The sequence below is a fragment of the Physeter macrocephalus genome, chromosome 11 (assembly GCF_002837175.3).
Source record: "Physeter macrocephalus isolate SW-GA chromosome 11, ASM283717v5, whole genome shotgun sequence".
NCBI classification, from domain to species: Eukaryota; Metazoa; Chordata; class Mammalia; order Artiodactyla; family Physeteridae; genus Physeter; species Physeter macrocephalus.
Window position 1 is genome coordinate 96,908,393 of NC_041224.1, and position 21,015 is coordinate 96,929,407.

Sequence of the window (21,015 nt, forward strand, 5' to 3'; positions counted from 1 at the left end):
CCACAACAGTGAGAGGCCCGCATACCAAAAAAAAAAAAAAAAAAGTGGTGGTACAAACAATCCAGTTCAAAAAATAGAGGAAGGACTTGAAGAGACATTTCTCCAAACAACATATACAGATTGCCAACAAGCACATGAAAACGTTCTCCACGTCACTAGCCATTAGGATAATGCAAACTAAAACCACAATGAGATACCACGTCATGTCCATTAGGATGGGTATAATTTAAAAAAAAAGAAAATAACAAGTGTTGGGAAGAAAGTGGAGAAATTAGAACCCTTGGGCATTGCTGGTAGGAATATAAATTGGTGCACTGTGGAAAACAGTTAGGTGAATTCTCAAAAAGTTAAACACAGAATTATCAAATGATCCAGCAATTCCAGTTCTAGGTATATACCTAAAAGAATTAAAAGCAGGGGCTCAAACAGAACTTCTACTTCAATGTTCATAACAGCCTTATTCACAACAGCCAGAAGGTGGAAACAACCCAAATGTCCATTGACAAACAGATAAACAAAATGTGGTATATACAAACAATGGAATGCTACTCAGCCCTAAAAAAGGAAATCAAACACGTTACAATATGAATAAAACATAAAAACATCATGCTAAGTGAAACAAGCCAGACACAAAAAGGACAAATATTCTGTATGATTCCAGTTATATGAGGTACCTTGAGAAGTCAAATTCATAAATACAAAAGCAGAATGGTGATTGCCAGGGACTAGAGGAGGAGAGAATGGGTGCTTAGAGTTTAATGGGTACAAGTTTCAATTTGGGCAGAAAAAGTTCTGGGGCTTCCCTGGTGGCACAGTGGTTAAGAATCCTCCTGCCAATGCAGGAGACACGGGTTCAATCCCTGGTCTGGGAAGATCCCACATGCCACGGAGCAACTAAGCCCACGCGTCACGACTACTGAGCTTGTGCTCTAGAGCCCGTGAGCCACAACAACTGAGCCTGTGTGTCACAACTACTTAAGCCCGTGCACCTAGAACCCATGCTCCGCAACGAGAAGCCACCGCAATGAGAAGCACGCGTACCACAACGAAGAGTAGCCCCCACTTGCCGCAATTAGAGAAAGCCCGTGCGCAGCAACAAAGACCCAACGCAGTCAAAGATAAATAAATAAAATTTAAAAAGAAAGAAAGAAAAAGTTCTGGGGCTTCCCTGGTGGCGCAGTGGTTAAGAATCTGCCTGCCAACGCACGGGACGTGGGTTCAATCCCTGGTCCAGGAAGATCCCACATGCCGCAAAGCAACTAAGCCCGTGCGCCACAACTACGAGCCTGTGGTCTAGAGCCCGTGAGCCACAACTACTGAAGCCCACGTGCGTAGAGCCTGTGCTATGCAACAAGAGAAGCCCGCACACCGCAACAGAGCAGCCCCCACTCGCCACAACTAGAGAAAGCCCAAGCGCAGCAACAAAGACCCAATGCAGCCAAAAATAAATAAATTAAATAAAATAATTTATAAAAAAAGAAAAAGAAAAAGTTCTGGAAACAGATTGTAGTGATGCACAACAATGTAAGTGTACTTAATGCCACTGAGCTATACAATTAAAAATGGTTAAATTGGTAAATTTTATGTTATGTATATTTACCACAATAAAAAGTGATAGTAACATTTTCAAGGAAGCATCCCAGGTAAAATTTGAGTAGAATTGCTAAGATGCAACTTTATTCCCTCCTTTGAAAAGAATCTGGTATAACGATCAGCTGATGCGAAATAACCTTTGTAAAGGATGGAAAAATCACAGTGCTACCAGTTCACTCTTTCTTATCTCAAAGAATGATCCTTTCTGTATCTGAAGTTCTGTTTTAATACAATGTTTGTAAGATGAATGAATCCTTTCCATCCATCCTTGGGCCAATTAATTGCCCTGCTTTTCAAGATAATCCACATTGTGGTCCCAAAGAATCCCTTAATCTTTTAGCTCCCATCATTGCCTGCCATAAATCCTGCCCTTCAATCACAATGGTTTACTACTACACCTGAACATAATTTATACTGATCTTCCTCTGTAAACTCTGCTTCTCCCTTTGGAATTCCTATCTCCCCATTTTTAGTAGCAGCTGAGATCTAGAACTTTGAAGCCAGATTATCTGGGTTCAAATTCTGCCTGCACCACTTGTGAGCCATGTGACTTTGAACAAAGCACTGGGAAAGCAAAACTGACACTGCCTCGCCACCATTATGAATAAATGTCACATCCCATAGATAGGGAGAAAGAAAATACTTTGTATCTTGAGATAAATTAAAAAATAAGGGCTTCCCTGGTGGCACAGTGGTTAAGAATCCGCCTGCCAATAAAGGGGACATGGGTTCGAGCCTTGGTCCAGGAAGATCCCACATGCCACGGAGCAACTGAGCCCGTGCGCCACAATTACTGAGCCCGCGTGCCACCAACTACTGAAGCCCACGTGCCTAGAGCCCGTGCTCCACAACAAGAGAAGCCACCGCAATGAGAAGCCCGCGCGCCGCAAGGAAGAGTAGCCCCCACTCGCCGCAACTAGAGAAAGCCTGCACACAGCAATGAATACCCAACATAGCCAAAAATAAATAAATAAGTAAATAAAAATAAATTTAAAAAAAATTAGTCACTCTCTGTAATTCTGATCCCCAAAATAAATGAAATCTTGAGCATTTTCTGTAAGCTTGGACTCCCTAACTAAACTTTTTCCCCAACTTTTAAAATACTGGTATCCAAAAAAATGTTATGCAACAAAAAAACAACCCAATCAAAAAACGGACAGAAGATAATAGACATTTCTCCAAAGAAGACATACAAATGACCAGTAAGCACATGAAAAGCTGCTCAACATCATTAATTATTAGAGAAATGCAAATCAAAACTAAAATGAGGTACCACCTCAAACCGGTCAGAGTGGCCATCATTAAAAAGTCTACAAATAACAAATGGTGGAGAGGGTGTGGAGAAAAGGGAACCCTCCTACACTGCTGGTGGGAGTGTAAGTTGGTACAGCCACTATGGAAAACAGTATGGAGGTTCCTCAGAAAACTAAAAATAGAATTACCATATGATCCAGCAATCCCACTCCTGGGAATATACCCAGACAAAACTATAATTCAAAAAGATAGGGACTTCCCTGGTGGCACAGTGGTTAAGAATCAGCCTGCCAATGCAGGGGACATGGGTTCGATCCCTGGTCTGGGAAGATCCCACATGTCGAGGAACAACTAAGCCTGTGTACCACAACTACTGAGCCTGTGCTCTAGAGCTTGTGAACCACAACTACTGAAGCTCGTGCACCTAGAGTCCGTGCTCTGCAACAAGAGAAGCCACCACAATGAGAAATCCATGCACCGCAATGAAGAGTAGCTCCCTCTGGCTGCAACTAGAGAAAGCCTGCGCACAGCAACAAAGACCCAACGCAGCCAAAATTAAAATAAATAAATTTATTTTTAAAAAAAGATACACGTAGCCCGATGTTCATAGCAGTATTGTTCACAATAGCCAAGACATGGAAACAACCTAAATGTCCATCAACAGATGAATACATAGAGGAGATGTGGTATACACACACACACACACACACACACACACACACACACACACACACACACACACACACACACACACACACACACACTGGAATACTACTCAGCCATAAAAAAGAACAAGATAATGCCATCTGCAGCAACATGGATGCAACTAGAGATTATCATAGTAAGTGAAGTAAGTCAGAAAGAGAATGACAAATACCATATGATATCACTTATATGTGGAATCTAAAATATGGCACAAATGAACCTATCTACAGAACAGAAACAGACTCATAGACACACAGAACAGACTTGTGGTTGCAGAGGTTGCGGGGAGGGGTGGACTGGGCGTTTGGGGTTGGTAGATGCAAACTACTACATTTAGAATGGATAAACAACAAGGTCCTAATGTATAACACAGGGAACTATATTCAATATCCTGTGATAAACCATAATGGAAAACAATATAAAAAAGCATGTCTCTATGTGTATAACTGAGTCACTTTGCTGTACAGCAGAGATTGGCACAGCGTTGTAAATCAACTATGTTTCAATAAAAAAAATTTTTTTAAAAGGTACCAAAAAAATGTTATGACCTTTGTGGATATAACAATCATGTTACAAAACTGCTGTTTTCCACCATGACAAACTAATGTAAACTCAATAACTTTGGTGATCTCATGTTTGTCCCAATAAATGCCTGTATTTTTTGATTCAGTGAGCCAGTCAAAATCTGACTCCCACTATTTTGCAAGTAGATCTCTATTCTTTTCTAAAAGCTTTAGTTCCTGAGATTTCCTTTCCTGTTACCTTAATTCCAAAATGTTTCTTATTTTTCTTTTTAATACTTATTTCTTTTGTAATACATCTCCTTTAAATGACAGCCCAAAATTCCAAAGCCTCCTTTTGACCTCCACCTCCAAAATCTCAGTGCCCTTCCCCAGAGGTAACCAATATTTAAAGTGGGTGTGTATCCTTCCAGACTTTTCTTTTTTAATGATTTTCATACATATATATGGAAACATTGAAAACATACACTCTAATCTCCAGTTTCTTCATTTCTGTAACTGGAATGGAAACTACACCTGTCTCATAGGGTTGCTGGAAAGACTAAATGGAAAAAAGAAAAAATCACAAAAAGTGCTATGTGCACTGTGCTTAGCACAAAGAAAAATCCCATTCATCTTTCAAGGTCCAGCTCAGATCACAGCTTCTCCATCAAGTTTACCCAGACTATTCAACTGCTGGTAATTTCTTTTTTTCTCCAGTGAAGTTTCCTCAACACTCACTGGACATATCATACAGTGCCTTGGGTCATGGCCCATCCTATTGCTAGTAAACACCTGGAGGGCAGAAATTCAGTCTCTATCCTTCAGAACAACTGACACAGGGTTCTATACAAAGTAGGTACTCAATAAATTAAAATACTAAAAATTTCTAAGAATCAGAAGCCCATGTAAAGTTTCTTCCTGACACACCTAGTAAAATTCAAGTGTTTTCAGACTTTTAACTGTGTAAAAAGCTGCCTTAGGTTATCAAGTATATAATGAAAGCCAATTTCTATTGAGACCCAAAATCCCACTGATAAAAAGCATTCTATGTTTGTCTATTTTTTTTCTCCATTTAGAGTTTAAGTGTTTGGGAGCCAGGCAAATCTAGTAACTTTATTAATAAAATATATGTAATAATGCTATTATATAAACACAACTAGGTTTATATAATGAATATATTCCTTAAAAGTCACATCTAAGTTATTTCACTTTAAATGCACTGGAGAAAGCCAAAAAGGAAAATATTAACAGATATACAAATATAACTACACAATATTGAACAAGAACAAGGACAGCACTAGGAAGTATGTAGAATTAAGTAATATAAAGTTCATATTTCCTAAATCAACCCTTTCTGATGAAGACTTTTCTTTTTTTGGCCATGTCACACAGCTTGCAGGATCTCAGTTCCCTAACCAGGGATTGAACCCAGGCCATGGCAGTGAAAGCATGGAATCCTAACCACTAGGCCACCAGGGAACTCCCTGATGAAGACTTATCAAAACAAAAGTGAATATGAAAAATCTCATAAAAGTATAAAAGTTAAATTGCATTTAATTATACATTTGACAAATCACTTTTACTGAAAAGAACAACAGTCCTGAAATAGACACCTAGCACATTTGCTGCTCCCTAGTTACAATACTTATATGTGGTGACCCTATAGGAGTAGGCTCTCCATGACCCCCAGGAGCATATGGTCAAGTCCATACGGCTCCAGGCCCCAAAGCTAAACGAGGCCAACCTCACCGTGGAGCTGATGAAGCTCTTCACGCAGCTGCAGGCCAAGGATGAACAGGGCCCCATTCGGTGCAATACCACCATTTGCCTGGGCAAAATCAGCTTCTACTTCAGTACCAGCACCAGACACAGGGTCCTCACCTCCACCTTTAGCTGGGCCACTAAGGACCGTTTTGCACCATCCCAGGTCACGGGTGTTTTGGGCTTCACTGCCACCCACAACCTCTACTCAATGAACGATTAAGCCCACAAGATCCTGCCTGAGCTCTTACAGCCTCACTGTGGATTCTGAGACATCTGTGCAGGATGAGGCCTTCAAGGCCATTCGAAGCTGCCTGTCCAAACTGGAGTCTGTGTCAGAGGGCCCTACACAGCTGGCCGAAGTGGACTTCTCATGCAGCCAGCTGCGCAGGCTGGGCCATGACAGGGGTCTCCTTCCTCACCTCTAAGCTGATCCATGCACACCCCACAGCTGCTCCAGCTGAGACCAACATCCCCCAGAGACCCATGACCGAGGGACTTCCTTCCCCAGCCCTCACCCCTGTCCCTGCCATACCCACGACCTAAGGCCACTGGGAGACCCAAGAGGGCAAGGACACAGAAGAGGACAGCAGTGCTGCAAACAGATGGGAGGACGAAGACTGGGGCAGCTTGGAGCAGGAGGCCAAATGTGTGTCGGCCCACCAGGACTTCTGGAGTACTGGGGGCCAAGACAGCTGGGCTGGGCTGGGCAGAGCAGCAACCCCGGCCACAAAGCCCCGGAGTCAGACTGGAGCAGCTGGGAAGCTGAGGGGCTCGTGGGAGCAGGGATGGCAGGAGCCATATCTCCCAGAGCTGCCCCCTGAGGACACACAGCTGGCCAGCGAGTATAACTGGGATGGACTGGAGCTTAATGACAAAGGCGACCCCTTCGCTGCCCTATCAGCACGTCAGAGGAGGCTAGTGCCCAGCCGAGACCGGACTCTTGGGATTGATGACAACTGGGAGGTCCTGGAGTCTGAGAGCCAACAGGCGAAGACCGAACTAAGCTGGAAGAAGTGAGAGGAGCATCAGCGGGAGATGGAGTCCAACTGCACTGAGAAAAAGGTGGCCAAGGACCCCATGAAGCTGAGAACTTGGAAGCTGGACTCAACTGCCAGTGTGGGTGCTTCCCAGCCACAGAGAGCAGGCCCCGCAGATGTATGTATTATACAAGCCACGTGAGCCCGGCCCGCCTGGCAAGCACATCTCACGTGTACATAATCAGAGCCACAATAAATTCTATTTCAAGGAACGAAGGGAGGGAGGGAGGGAGTAAGGAGTATATGACAAGTTTCCCAACCTCAAGGAACTTACTTTCTAATAGAGATATGAATTGAACACATGGAAAAAATTAAGGAACCACAGATAACATAGATGACGTATTAAATCAAGTGTAGTAGACTGATGCTATAGGAGTTCAGAGACAAGGAAAACAACAAAGACTGACTGGAATCAACAGAAAGTCCTGCAGAGTACAGTTCCTCACCCTGGGTTGACTATTAATGAAAGTAAGACTCCTCTGAGGAATCATCAACAAAAATCACCTTACTAGATTACTTTGATAAGTGAAATAGGTATGGTCCTTGTCTCAAAGTGTTTATAATCAAAGAGGATACAGAATAAATACCAATTAAAACATTATAGCTCATCACCAGGGAGCCTCAAGAGAGCTGCTAATAATTTTTTCTTGATTTAGGCACTACATCAAGGGTATATTCATTTTGTAAAAATTCAACAAGTTGAACATTTATGATATCTGCACTTTTCTATATGTATGTTACACTGTAGTTTACTTAAAAAAAAAAAAAGGATTATAGCTCCAGTCCTAACCATTTTCGTAGGGTGCAGTTATATATCTGTTGCCTACTGGACAACACCATCTGGATGTCCTGTCCCCACCTCAGACTCCATCTTGCCTTCAAAAACCAAAATCCCGGGCTTCCCTGGTGGCGCAGTGGTTGAGAGTCCACCTGCCGATGCAGGGGACACTGGTTCGTGCCCCGGTCTGGGAAGATCCCATATGCCGCAGAGCGGCTGGGCCCGTGAGCCATGGCCACTGAGCCTGCGCGTCTGGAGCCTGTGCTCCGCAACGGGAGAGGCCACAACAGTGAGAGGCCCGCGTACCACAAAAAAAAAAAAAAAACCAAAATCCCTCCAGATTTTTCTGTTTCAATCAATGGCAGATATTCAAGCTGAAAACCCTGGACTTAGAGGACCCCTCCAACCCAGGTGATTTATTAAGTCATATTTCAAATCTAGTAAGGGCCAGGTACGTTTCCAGGTACACTCCCTCCAGATTTTTCTGTTTCAATCAATGGTAGATATTCAAGCTGAAAACCCTGGACTTAGAGGACTCCTCCAACCCACGTGATTTATTAAGTCCTATTTCAAATCTAGTAAGGGCCAGGTACGTTTTCAGGTACAAGAATATAGCACTGAAAATGACAAAGTTCCTTCTCTCATGAAACTGAAATTCTAAGGGACAGTGACAAACACATTTTTAAAGTCAGATAATGATTACATACTCTGATGATAGCAACAAAGAATGAAGCAATAAGGGAGGGTGCTTTAAAACTGGTGGTCAGGAAAGACCTGAGAGGTGACTTTAACTGAGAAATGAATGAACCAGACTTGGAGAAAAACATTCCAGGGAAAGAGAAGGTAAGTGCAAAGACATTAGTCAAGACAAACAGTCCATTCAAAGCAGAGAACAGCCAGTGTTGCTACAGCAGAGAATGAGAGGAAAGGTGGCAGGGGATAAGGCTGCAGAGGTAGGCAAAGGTCAGATCATGCAGCATGTTGTAGGCCACTGTAAGGAGTTTGGATTTTAAAAGTTATACTTTAAGTATCTCATCTCTGTGCTTTATTTCCACTATCACTTCTCAACTTCAGCCTTTATCATCTCATGTAAGGCCTATGTCATTTTAATAATCTCCTAAACATTGTCCCTAATTTTAGCCTCTTCCCACTCCAAAGCATTCTCATCACCATAGCAAAATTAAGTATTTTTTAAAATGGTGTTATACATTATCACTCTTCTGCTCAAAAACCTTCAAAGGGCAACAAGATAAAAACATCAGCTCCTTAACATGAAGCTCAAAGCTCCCAGTAATAGGGGCAGAACTCTCTCCCTCTCTAACCTTACTATCACACTCCTAAACAAAACCTCATTCTAGGGGCTTCCCTGGTGGCGCAGTGGTTGAGAATCTGCCTGCTAATGCAGGGGACACGGGTTTGAGCCCTGGTCTGGGAGGATCCCACATGCCGCGGAGCAACTGGGCCCGTGAGCCACAACTACTGAGCCTGTGCGTCTGGAGCCTGTGCTCCACAAGAGAGGCCGCGACATTGAGAGGCCCGCGCACCGCGATGAAGAGTGGCCCCTGCTTGCCACAACTAGAGAAAGCCCTCGCACAGAAACGAAGACCCAACACAGCAAAAATAAATGAATTAATAAACTCCTACCCCCAGCATCTAAAAAATAAAAAAATAAAAAATAAATCTGTAATTTAAAAAAATAAAAATAAAAAACCTCATTCTAGCCAAACTGCTCCCTGAACATATGTGCATTTCCCACCATGTGATCTTAGCTCACAATATTCATCCTTCCACCTCCCCAAACAAACTTCATACCCTTGACTCTTCTCTAAATCACCATTTCTTCTGCAAATAAAGTTCTACCTCAGTAGGACGCAGGAAAGGAGAATACTCCCACTGAGGAAACAACATGAGCACAAAAGCCTGACTATGTATGTGATATTCACACACACAAAAATAGTGTCCTATGACTGAGCACAGAATGCATGAGATATAACAGGAAATAAAGCCATTCAAGGGGATGGTTAAGAGCTATGTGACCCTATGCAAATTATTTAACCTCTCTGGGCTTCAGTTTCTTCACCTGTTGAATGAAGGTAATAACAGTGGCCATGCCACAGTATTGTGGCAATTTAGTCATTCACTCAGCAAGTGTTTCCCGAGCACTTATTCTGAGCACCAGCAACTGTCCTAAGTGATGCGGAGACAACAGTGAACAAGATAGACAAAATCTCTGCCCTGTGGTACTTAAATGTTAGTAAAGGAAATATCAAACAAGCAAAATAAATATATGATTTGATATGTTATCTAGTGATAGGTGCTACAGGAAAAATATAAATAAATAAAGCAGAGAAGGACGGTAGGGAAAAAAGCAAAATTCAAGTCAAGACATGAAAGAATTGAGGAAACAGCCATGCAGTGCTCCAGACAGAGGAAATCAGAAATGAAAAGGCATGATTAAGGAAAAGCAAGGAAGCTAAGGAGCTGGAGCAGAGAGTGGGGGTAAGTGGTAAAAGATGAGGTCAGAGAACTAAGAGGGAATCAGATCATATTGAACCTTATAGGCCACTATAAAGATTTCAGCTTTTATTATGCCAGAAATAGGAAGCCATTGGAGGATTCTGAGCATGACATGACCTGACTTTAATCGCATCTCTGATTTAACAGCATCTCTCTGGCTGCTATATTAAGAATATACTATTAGAGAACAAGAGGAAGAGACCACTTAGGAGATTAAATTAGATAATAGTGCTTAACACAATGTCTGGCATATAAGTAACCCTTAAAGGAGGCTATTTTTTTCAGAGCAAGAATGATTTCCTATCTTGCTGGACCAAACACTAGTAAAATAACCAGCTGAATTAAGGCTGAACTTTGGGGGCAAGGCAAGTGTATCTCATGTAATTTTAGGCTCAACAAAAATAAAAATGTTTAAACAAATAGTAATTAATGACTTTTATAATGATTCCCTATTTTCCATAAAGATGACACAAGAATGTTTGTTCCTATCCACATCTTTAACTAGCATGCCACTCAGAAGGCAGAGTATACTCAAGAAACAGAATTAAGGAGAACTTGAGAAAATAAAGTATGCTTCTACATGAAAATATTTCAATCTGGAAAAATCTGCTTTTTTCAAATCTACTATTTCAAAATGGCACCGTGGTTACCTCTATTGATCTAATTATCTTAAATTCTTACTGGCAATATAAAATGCTGGTTGCAAGAACTAGAACTATTTAAAATAAAAAGGCAGTTACAACATTTTAAAAAGAACTGGAAAGTAACCTGCAGTGCTGAAAAGCTTTCATTTTGAAAACATAAATACAGTTAACAGCTTGGAAAACAGTCTGATTGACACTAACATGCATAATCCTGGGAGGAGGAGGAGAAACATACATGTGTACTCTGACCTCTCTTTCCAAACTTAGTGAATGCAACTTGGGACAAAATTCTTATGATTTGCCAACCTCTATATTAGGCTCAGGGCTACGGACTATCCCATTCCCACTCCTTAATCCTAAAGCCCTAGAGTATCACTTCAAGCTATCCCACACTTTGTCTATGAAATCAAGACTCCACAGTTCCAGCAAGAGTTCCAGGAGGTAGTTATGGGCTGTCAAAACACTGAAAAAGGCATTTCAGTTTGTAAAATGATGATGTTGATGATAATAGCAACAAATATTTACTAAGTGCTTACCATATGCCAAGCATTGTTTTCAGCACTTTACATTTCTTATCTTACCAATTCTCACAGCAAGCCTAAAGTAGACATTATTATCTCCACTGTACTGAGGAGGAGAAGTGATGAGAAAGTGGCGGGAACAAGAAGTCTTCACAGAGAGAGGGGGAAAAAAACGACTGGTTTAAAAAAAGGAACACGATGGGCTTCCCTGGTGGTGCAGTGGTTGGGAGTCCGCCTGACGATGCAGGGCACGCAGGTTCGTGCTCCGGTCCGGGAGGATCCTGCATGCCGCAGAGCGGCTGGGCCGGTGGGCCGCGGCCGCTGAGCCTGCGCGTCCGGAGCCTGTGCTCGGCAGCAGGAGAGACCGCGGCAGCGGGGGGCCCGCGTACCGCAAAAAAAAAAAAAAAAAAAAAAAAAAAAGGAACACGAAGTAAATAAATAAATAAAATGTTAAAAGGATCACGAAATTAGAAGAGCAAGGGACTTTTCAAAAGGAACACTGGAAGCTAGGGCAACAGGAGAGACCCCGGCAGCGGGGGGCCCGGGTACCGCAAAAAAAAAAAAAAAAAAAAAAAAAAAAAGGAACACGAAGTAAATAAATAAATAAAATGTTAAAAGGATCACGAAATTAGAAGAGCAAGGGACTTTTCAAAAGGAACACTGGAAGCTAGAAGCAGGTCCTTCAAAAATTCTAAAAGAAAATGAGTTCCACCATAGAGTTCTCCTATTCTATCTTAGATGGTAAAGGTGGTGGGTATATGATAGGGATCATCAAACTACTAGGCCTGATGCCTACTTTTGTAAATAGTTTTACTGGAACACGGTCACATCCATTCATTTATGTATTGTCTGCGGCTGGTTTTAAGATACAACAGCACAGATGAGTTGTTAAGGCAGAGACCCTCTGGCCCACAAAGCCTAAAATATTTATTATCTGGACTTTTACAGAAAAAATTTGCCAGCCCCTGGTCTATGAATATAAGAAACAATGATGGCCATGAAAAATGGAGGGCTGATGGCAGTTGATAAGCATTTGGAAAATAATGGTAAGACTGCAATGGCTCACTTTCCTGGAAAAACCAGGTTTTCAACACTATTTGAAGACAGAGCCAAGAGATGAGTTTCTGATTTTTATCTAAGTACTTAACTTCCTACCATTTCAGGAATTCTGAAGAAAGCACCTAGAAAATGTATAGTCATCATTAAAGTATTTGGAGGATAATTATAAAATGTGTAGACAGACTTTCCAGAGGTTTTGCTTCTTTTATTCTCTGGCTGCCCAACTTTTGAATGTTCTGCTACTTAGCACTTCCAATGAAGGTGGACAGTGAAAACAAAAATACATGAAAGGCAAGCTGGCCAGTTCTATCAGCAGGTAAATACTTATTGGGAAAGAGCTGGAAATTGTTATAATGTATTAGCAAAACTAAAGTTTTAAATACCAACAAAGTAAGTTCAGTATAAGCCAACAGTGGGTCACATCTGCAAAAAACTCTAAAATGGAGGTGTGGCTCTTTTCCGCTTATCTCAGCATGAGGCACCATGAGCAGCAAAGTCTCCCGCGACACCCTCTACAAGGCAGTGCGGGAAGTCCTGCATGGGAACCAATGCAAGTGCCAGAAGTTTTTGGAGACAGTGGAGCTTCAGATCAGCCTGAAGAACTATAGCCCTCAGAAGGACAAATGCTTCTCAGGCACCGTCAGGCTTAAGTCCACTCCCCGCCCCAAGTTCTCTATACGTGTTCTGGGGCACCAGCAGCACTGTGTGATGAGGCCAAGGCTGTGGATATCCCCCATATGGACATGGAGGCACTAAAGAAACTGAACAAGAATAAGAAACTGGTCAGGAAGCTGCCCAAGAAGTATGCTTTTTTGGCTTCAGAGCCTCTGATCAAGCAGACCCACGATTCTGGGCCCTGGCCTGAATAAGGCTGGCAAGTTCCCTTCCTTGCTGACCCATAATGAGAACATGGTAGCCAAAGTTGATTAAGTGAAGTCCACGATCAAGTTCCAGATGAAGAAGGTGCTGTGTCTGGCAGCGGCTGTTGGCCACGTGAAGATGACAAATGATGAGCTTGTGTACAACATCCACTTAGCTGTCAACTTCCTGGTGTCATTGCTCAAGACAAATTGGCAGAACGTCCGGGCTTTGTACATTAAGAGCACCATGGGCAAGCCCCAGCGCCTATACTAAGGCACAGCTTAATAAGCCATACTCCTACCACTAAAAAAAAAATAAAATAAAATAGAGTTGTGGTATCCAGATCCTGAGAAGAAAATATTCCTCTATATGCTGGACTGGCTTGCCAAAATCTGGACTAGTATATCCTGTCTGGGGCACCACCTTTTAAGAGGACCAGAAAAGGCCAACAAGGGTGTTGCGAATATGCAGAAACTATAATGTATTTTCAAAAGGTTGAAATCATTGGGAATTTCCTTTTTAATTTTTGTTTTAATTTAATTTTAACAAGCATTACTATAGCATTAAACATGAAAACCATCAAAAAGAAATCTCCACATTCAATTCATTAAATAATCAACAAAGATCTGTTGAAAAACTACTACAGGCCAGGCACTGTTCTAGGACAGACCAAAATCCCTGACTTCTTAGAGACTGCATTCTAATGGGGAACATAGAAAATCAATACATAATATAATTTCAGATACCTACAATCTTACCACTGACCATGACTTTTTATTCCTCTGATTTTCTACACCCATGTGTATATATTTTTATAGGCTTTGGGTTTTTTTCATAACTTAAAGCAGGTCTTTGCAATTTGGGTTCTACTCTTCATTTAATATTATTTTGAAAACATATTTTGCAAGTTGCTACACAGTATTTAATATGTGTTTTCACTTTTAATGCCACAATTTACTTAATATTTCTCTACTCTTCAACACATGTTATGTCCAGCCTTTGCTATAAGTGCAACAAAGGACTAGGGTGGGAGTGATTTCCCTCTCAAGAGGAATTTGGGCAGGGTAGGCAGTGAGCTGTTAGGTTTGCAGAAGGACTTTTTTTTTTTTTTTTTTTTTTTTTGGCTGCACCACACAGCTTGCAGGATCTTAGTTCCCTGACCAGGGATTGAACCCGTGCCCTTGGCAGTGAGAGCATGGAGTCCTAACCACTGGACCACCAGGAAATTCCCTGCAGGAGAACTTTAAAACTGACAGTAGGAGCCCAGAACATTAGAACTAACATGCTTAAATGATAAGGAAACAGGTCATATCCAATCACTCCAGGCAAAATCTCAGGTAGAAAAGAGAATTCTTATTGAGGTGAGAGAGAATAGAAGTACATGGGCTCTATTCAGGAACCCTGGTTGACTACTGGCAAGGAAGGAATCCTCTAGCACTATGTTAGAGTGCACTACCAAGCCCAGAGAAACTTCTCTCAAATTCCTTGTAAGTCTTCTGTAAGAAATTAAAAGCATAAGGCTAACCTTTCAGAAACTTAATAGGAACTTTAGTGGTATCAGGAGAAGCGAATAGGCCAATTAGGGCAGTTATAAGGTCAACACTGATAATCCCAAAGGCACCACTGAAGTCAGCTCTTGAGAAGATCACACAGGAACACCAGCTGCACATTAAGGCCACCAGGCAGTAAAGGTTTGTGCAGCACAGCCTACTGCAGCAGAACCAACAACTCAACATCTAAAGGACAGTCACGAGCCAGTGAACCAAAATTTGGAAGGATTTGGTGATAAGCAGTCTCAAAATCAAAGACGATTGTCATTATCATTGCCTAGAAAATTTAAGATGTAGGGGTAGGAACCTCCCTGGTGGCGCAGTGGTTAAGAATCCGCCTGCCACAGGAATAAAGATGCAGACACCGAGAATGGACTTGAGGACCCGAGAAAGGGGAAGCTGGGACGAAGTGAAAGAGTGGCATGGACATATATACACTACCAAATGTAAAATAGATAGCTAGTGGGAAGCAGCCGCATAGCACATGGAGATCAGCTTTGTGTCCACCTAGAGGGGTGGGAGGGAGATGCAAGAGGGAGAAGATATGCGGATGTATGTATATGTATAACTGATTCACTTTGTTATACAGCAGAAACTAACACACCATTGTAAAGCAATTATACTCCAATAAAGATGTTAAAAAAATAATAATAATCCACCTGCCAATGCAGGGGACATGGGCTGGACCCCTGGTCCGGGAAGATCCCACATGCCGCAGAGCAAATAAGCCCGTGAGCCACAACCACTAAGCCTGTGTTCTGGAGCCCGCGAGCCACAACTACTGAGCCCACAGGCCGCCGCTACTGAAGCCCATGCACCCTAGAGCCTGTGCTCTGCAACAAGAGAAGCCACCACAATAAGAAGCACGTGCACCACAACAGAGAATAGCCCCCGCTCGCCGCAACTAGATAAGCCCTGCGTGCAGCAACGAAGACCCAACACAGCCAAAAATAAATAAATAAATAAATAAATATTTTTTAAAAATGATATGGGGGGCTTCCCTGGTGGCGCAGTGGTTGAGAGTCCGCCTGCCGATGCAGGGGACACGGGTTCGTACCCCGGTCTGGGAAGATCCCACTGCCGCGGAGCGGCTGGGCCCGTGAGCCATGGCCACTGAGCCTGCGCACCCTGAGCCTGTGCTCCGCGACGGAAGAGGCCACAACAGTGAGAGGCCCGCGTACCGCAAAAAATAATAATAAAATAAAAAATAAAAAATGATATTGGGTAGATTATTAAGATAATTTAAAGAATCACTTGAAGGTTGTCATGAAAGCAGATATAGATGATTCCATATATTCTAGAGGGTCCTGGAATGGAAGTTTCTATAGAAGGTTTCACATGAGCATAAGGAATAACCTTCTGACCTCTAAAACTACCCAACAATGAAACAAGTTTCCTCATAAAGTGGTAAAGCTCCCTGTTACCAGATTTATTTAGCAAAAACTGATCAACTCTATGGCTTCTGTAAAGGAGAATCTGAATTTGACTGGGTATTTTTGTTGTTGTTCTTTACCAAATATCTTTAATTGAATTTTTGTTTTTATCTAAGTTATCCATGAACATAAAGAGTTGAATAAGTACAAAGGCTTATTACAAAAAACAATGGTCCTTGGGCTTCCCTGGTGGTGCAGTGGTTAAGAATCCGCCTGCCAATGCAGGGGACACAGGTTCGAGCCCCGGCCCGAGAAGATCCCACATGCCACGGAGCAACACAGCTCGTGCGCCACAACTACTGAGCCTGCACTCTAGAGCCCGGGAACCACAACTACTGAGCCCGTGTGCCACAACTACTGAAGCCCACGCGCCTAGAGCCCATGCTCCACAACAAGAGAAGCCACCACAATGAGAAGCCCGAGCACCGCAATGAAGAGTAGCCCCCGCTCGCTGCAACTAGAGAAAGCCCGTGTGCAGCAACTAAGACCAATGCAGCCAAAAATAAATAAATAAATAAATAAAATTTATTAAAAAAAAAAACAATGGTCCTCCACCCCAACAATTTCCCAACTCCAAGGGGCAAAAATTTTCAACTTTTGTGAATGAATCTTCTGCCATATACCTCCATATCACAATATGCTTTTTCCATTTCTTTTCTCCAGTTTTAGGCACTATTAACTTCCCATTATAGAAGATTAGATTTACCTCTCCTTCCACTTCACATTTCCATACGTGTGCACACTTCCCATCCCCCAGTCCTTCCAATATAATTATATAATTCTAATTAGATAAATACTCAAGGTTCATATAGATCCTATTCAGAGGTGACCACGTAACACACCTATTAGAAAGGGTAGGGCAGGCTAACAAACTGATCTCAAAATATTAGCCTGGTGAGAGAATATTCAGGTCATTAGTTAAGCCAATTCTCTTCCAGAGTCATTCTAGGACTCAGGCTGACAGCAGTTCTGCCATCTTGAGTACAAGGCTTCCAAGGTTGTCCCAGATGTTGGATCCCAGAAAGCCAGGAGAGGCGGACAAAGAGGAACACATGAAGGACATCAGGCCCATTTCCAGTCACATTCCACTAGAGAAAACTTAAGTCATGTGGTCTCATCAAACTGCAAAGGAGACTGGGGGATTCTGACTAGCAATGTGCACCAAGGAGAGAGCAGATGTGAATAGACAGTTAGCGGTCTTTGCCACATATACCATGATTACTTTTCCTCAAAAAAAATTAGTGAAAAAAAAAATTGCAACAGACCTTAGAAACAGTCAAGGAATGAAAAGATATAAGGGTAAATAAATCAGTTAAGTAAATCTAAAGGAAAGTTAATGAACATGCCCCCAAAAAAGAGAGAAAAATTAAAAGATGATTAATTCATTCAAGAAACACTGTGCTCTATTATGTACCATGCTCTGTGCTAAGTACTAGGGAAACAACAAAAAACATACAGACTAAAAATAAATAAATAAAACAAAACAAAATATAGACTAAATGCAACGTAGTATCCTCAAGTGCATCCAGGAACAGAATAAGGACATTAATGGAAAAACTAATAAAATCCAAATAAAGTCTGCAGTTTACTTAATAGTAATGTACCAATATTGGTTTCTCAGTTTTGACAAACGTACCCTGGTAATGTGAGATGTTAACATTAGCTAAAACTGGGTGAGGAGTAAGGAGAAACTCTGTATAATCCTTGCAACTTTTCTATAAATCTAAACTTATTCCCCAAAAACGTTTATTTTTAAAAACCCAGTCATAGGGCTTCCCTGGTGGCACAGTGGTTGAGAGTCCGCCTGCCGATGCAGGGGACACGGGTTCGTGCCCCGGTTTGGGAAGATCCCATATGCCGCGGAGCGGCTGGGCCCGTGAGCCATGGCTGCTGAGCCTGCACGTCCGGAGCCTGTGCTCCGCAACGGGAGAGGCCACGACAGTGAGAGGCCCTCATATCGCAAAAAACAAACAAACAAACAAAAAAAAAACCCAGTCATAATGATGAAGGCATTGAATTTCCTCAAAAAACTAAATATAGAATTACCATATTCAATGGGAATTATACCAAACATTTAGAGAAGAGTTAACACCTATCCTTCTTAAACTCTTCCAAAAAATTTCAGAGGGAGGAATACTCCCAAACTCGTTCTACAAGGCCACCATCACCCTGATACCAAAACTAGACAAAGATATCACAAAAAAAGAAAGTTACAGACCGATGTCACTCATGAACATAAACGCAAAAATCCTCAACAAAATACTAGCAAACAGAATCCACAACACATTAAAAGGATCATACACCATGATCAAGTGGGATTTATCCCAGGAATGCAAGGATTCTTCAATATACACAAATCAATCAATGTGATACACCATATTAACAAATTAACGGATAAAAACCACATGATCATCTCAACAGATGCAGAAAAAAACCTTGACAAAATTCAACACCGATTTATGATAAAAACTTCCCAGAAAATGGGCATAGAGGGAAACTACCTCAACATAATAAAGGTCATATATGACAAACCCACAGCAAACATCATTCTCCATGGTGAAAAACTAAAAGCATTTCCACTAAGATCAGGAACAAGACAAGGATGTCCAATCTCACCACTCTTAATAACATAGTTTTGGAAGTCCTAGCCATGGCAATCAGAGAAGAAAAACAAATAAAAGGAATACAAACTGGAAAAGAAGTAAAACTGTCACTGTTTGCAGATGACATGATACTATACAGAGAAAATTCTAAAGACGCCACCAGAACACTACTAGAACTAATCAATGAATTGGTAAGGTTGCATGATACAAAATTGATGCACAGAAATCTCTTGCATTCCTATACACTAACAATGAAAAGATCAGAAAGAGAAATTAAGGAAATAATTCCATTTACCATTGTAACAAAAAGAATAAAATATCTAGGAATAAACCCACCTAAAGAGGCAAAAGACCTGTACTCAGAAAACTATAAAACACTGATGAAAGAAATCAAAGATGACACAAACAGATGGAGAAATATACCATGTTCTTGGATTGGAAGAATCAATATTGTGAAAATGACTGTATTATCCAAAGCAATCTACAGATACAATGCAACCCCCACCAAATTACCAGTGGCATTCTCCACAGAATTAGAACAAAAAATTTTACAATTTGTATGGAAACACAAAAGACCCTGAATAGCCAAAGCAATCTTGAGAAAGAAAAACAGAGCTGGAGGAATCAGGCTCCCCAACTTCGAACTATACTACAAAGCTACAGTAATCAATACAGTATGGGGACTTCCCTGGTGGTGCAGTGGTTAAGAATCTGCCTGCCGGTGCAGGGAACACGGGTTCGAGCCCTGGTCCAGGAAGATCCCACATGCCGCAGAGCAATTAAGACCATGCGCCACAACTACTGAAGCCTGCACACCTAGAGCCCGTGCTCTGCAGCAAGAGAAGCCACCATAATGAGAAGCCCGTGCACCACAATGAAGAGTAGCCCCCGCTCACCACAACTAGAGAAGACCCGTGCGCAGCAACAAAGACCCAACGCAGCCAAAGATAAATAAATTAAATAAATTTATTTTTAAAAAAAAAGACAGTATGGTACTGGCACCAAAACAGAAATATAGATCAATGGTACAAGATAGAAAGCCCAGAGATAAACCCACGCACACATGGGCACCTAATTTACCACAAAGGAGGCAAGAACATACAATGGAGAAAAGACTATAAAACTCTTAGAGGACAACATAGGAAGAACACTCTTTGACATAAACCACAGCAAGAGCTTTTCTGACCCACCTCCTAATGAAAATAAAAACAAAAATAAACAAATGGGACCTAATTAAACTTAAAAGCTCAGCAAAGGAAACCATAAACAAGACGAAAAGACAACCCTCAGAATAGGAGAAAATATTTGCAAATGAAGCAACAGACAAAGGATTAACCTCCAAAATATACAAATGGCTCATGGAGCTCAACATCAAAAAAAAACACAACCCAATTAAAAAATAAGCAGAAGACCTAAATAGACATTTCACCAAAGAAGATATACAGATGGCCAACAGGCACATGAAAAGATGCTCAACTTCACTGATTATTAGGGAAATGCAAATCAAAACTACAATGAGGTATCACCTCACACCGGTCAGAATGGCCATCATCAAAAAAATATACAAACAGGGCTTCCCTGATGGCGTAGTGGTTAAGAATCCACCTGTCGGGCTTCCCTGGTGGCGCAGTGGTTGAGAGTCTGCCTGCTGATGCAGGGGACACGGGTTCGTGCCCTGGTCTGGGAAGATCCCACATGCCGCAGAGCGGCTGGGCCCGTGAGCCATGGTCGCTAAGCCTGCGCGTCCGGAGCCTGTGTTCCGCAACAGGAGAGGCCACATTAGTGAGAGGACTGCGTACCGCAAAAAAAAAAAAAAAAAAAAAGAGAATCCACCTGTCAATGCAGGGGACACGTGTTTGAGCCCTAGTCCGGGAAGATCCCACATGCTGTGGAGCAACTAAGCCCCTGCACCACAACTACTGAGCCTGTGCTCTAGAGCCCACAAGCCACAACTACTGATCCCACGTGCCACAGCTATTGAAGCCCGCACGCCTAGAGCCCGTGCTCCACAACAAGAGATGCCACTGCGATGAGAAGCCTGCACATCACAAAGAGTAGCCCCCACTCGCCGCAACTAGGGAAAGCCCACACGCAGCAACCAAGACCCAATGCAGCCAATAAATAAATAAATAAACTGAAAATAAAAAAAAAAAATATATATATATATATATATATACACACAAACAATAAATG

At 41.9% G+C, this 21,015-nt stretch overlaps 2 protein-coding genes and 1 pseudogene across 2 annotated transcripts in view; 2 read left to right on the forward strand and 1 right to left on the reverse strand.

Moving 5' to 3' along the window:
• The window catches only part of MGA (MAX dimerization protein MGA), a 173,533-nt gene that overhangs the window by 142,412 nt on the left and 10,106 nt on the right, over nt 1-21,015 (reverse strand). The gene's annotated exons all lie outside the window — the stretch shown is intronic.
• On the forward strand, nt 5,752-6,998 carry LOC102978775 (N-terminal kinase-like protein; annotated as a pseudogene).
• On the forward strand, nt 12,834-13,878 carry LOC102976237 (60S ribosomal protein L10a-like). The gene is given in 3 exon segments (XM_055088303.1): nt 12,834-13,077; nt 13,080-13,213; nt 13,215-13,878. Coding segments are annotated over 3 exon segments (648 nt in total). The 5' UTR covers nt 12,834-12,858; the 3' UTR covers nt 13,510-13,878.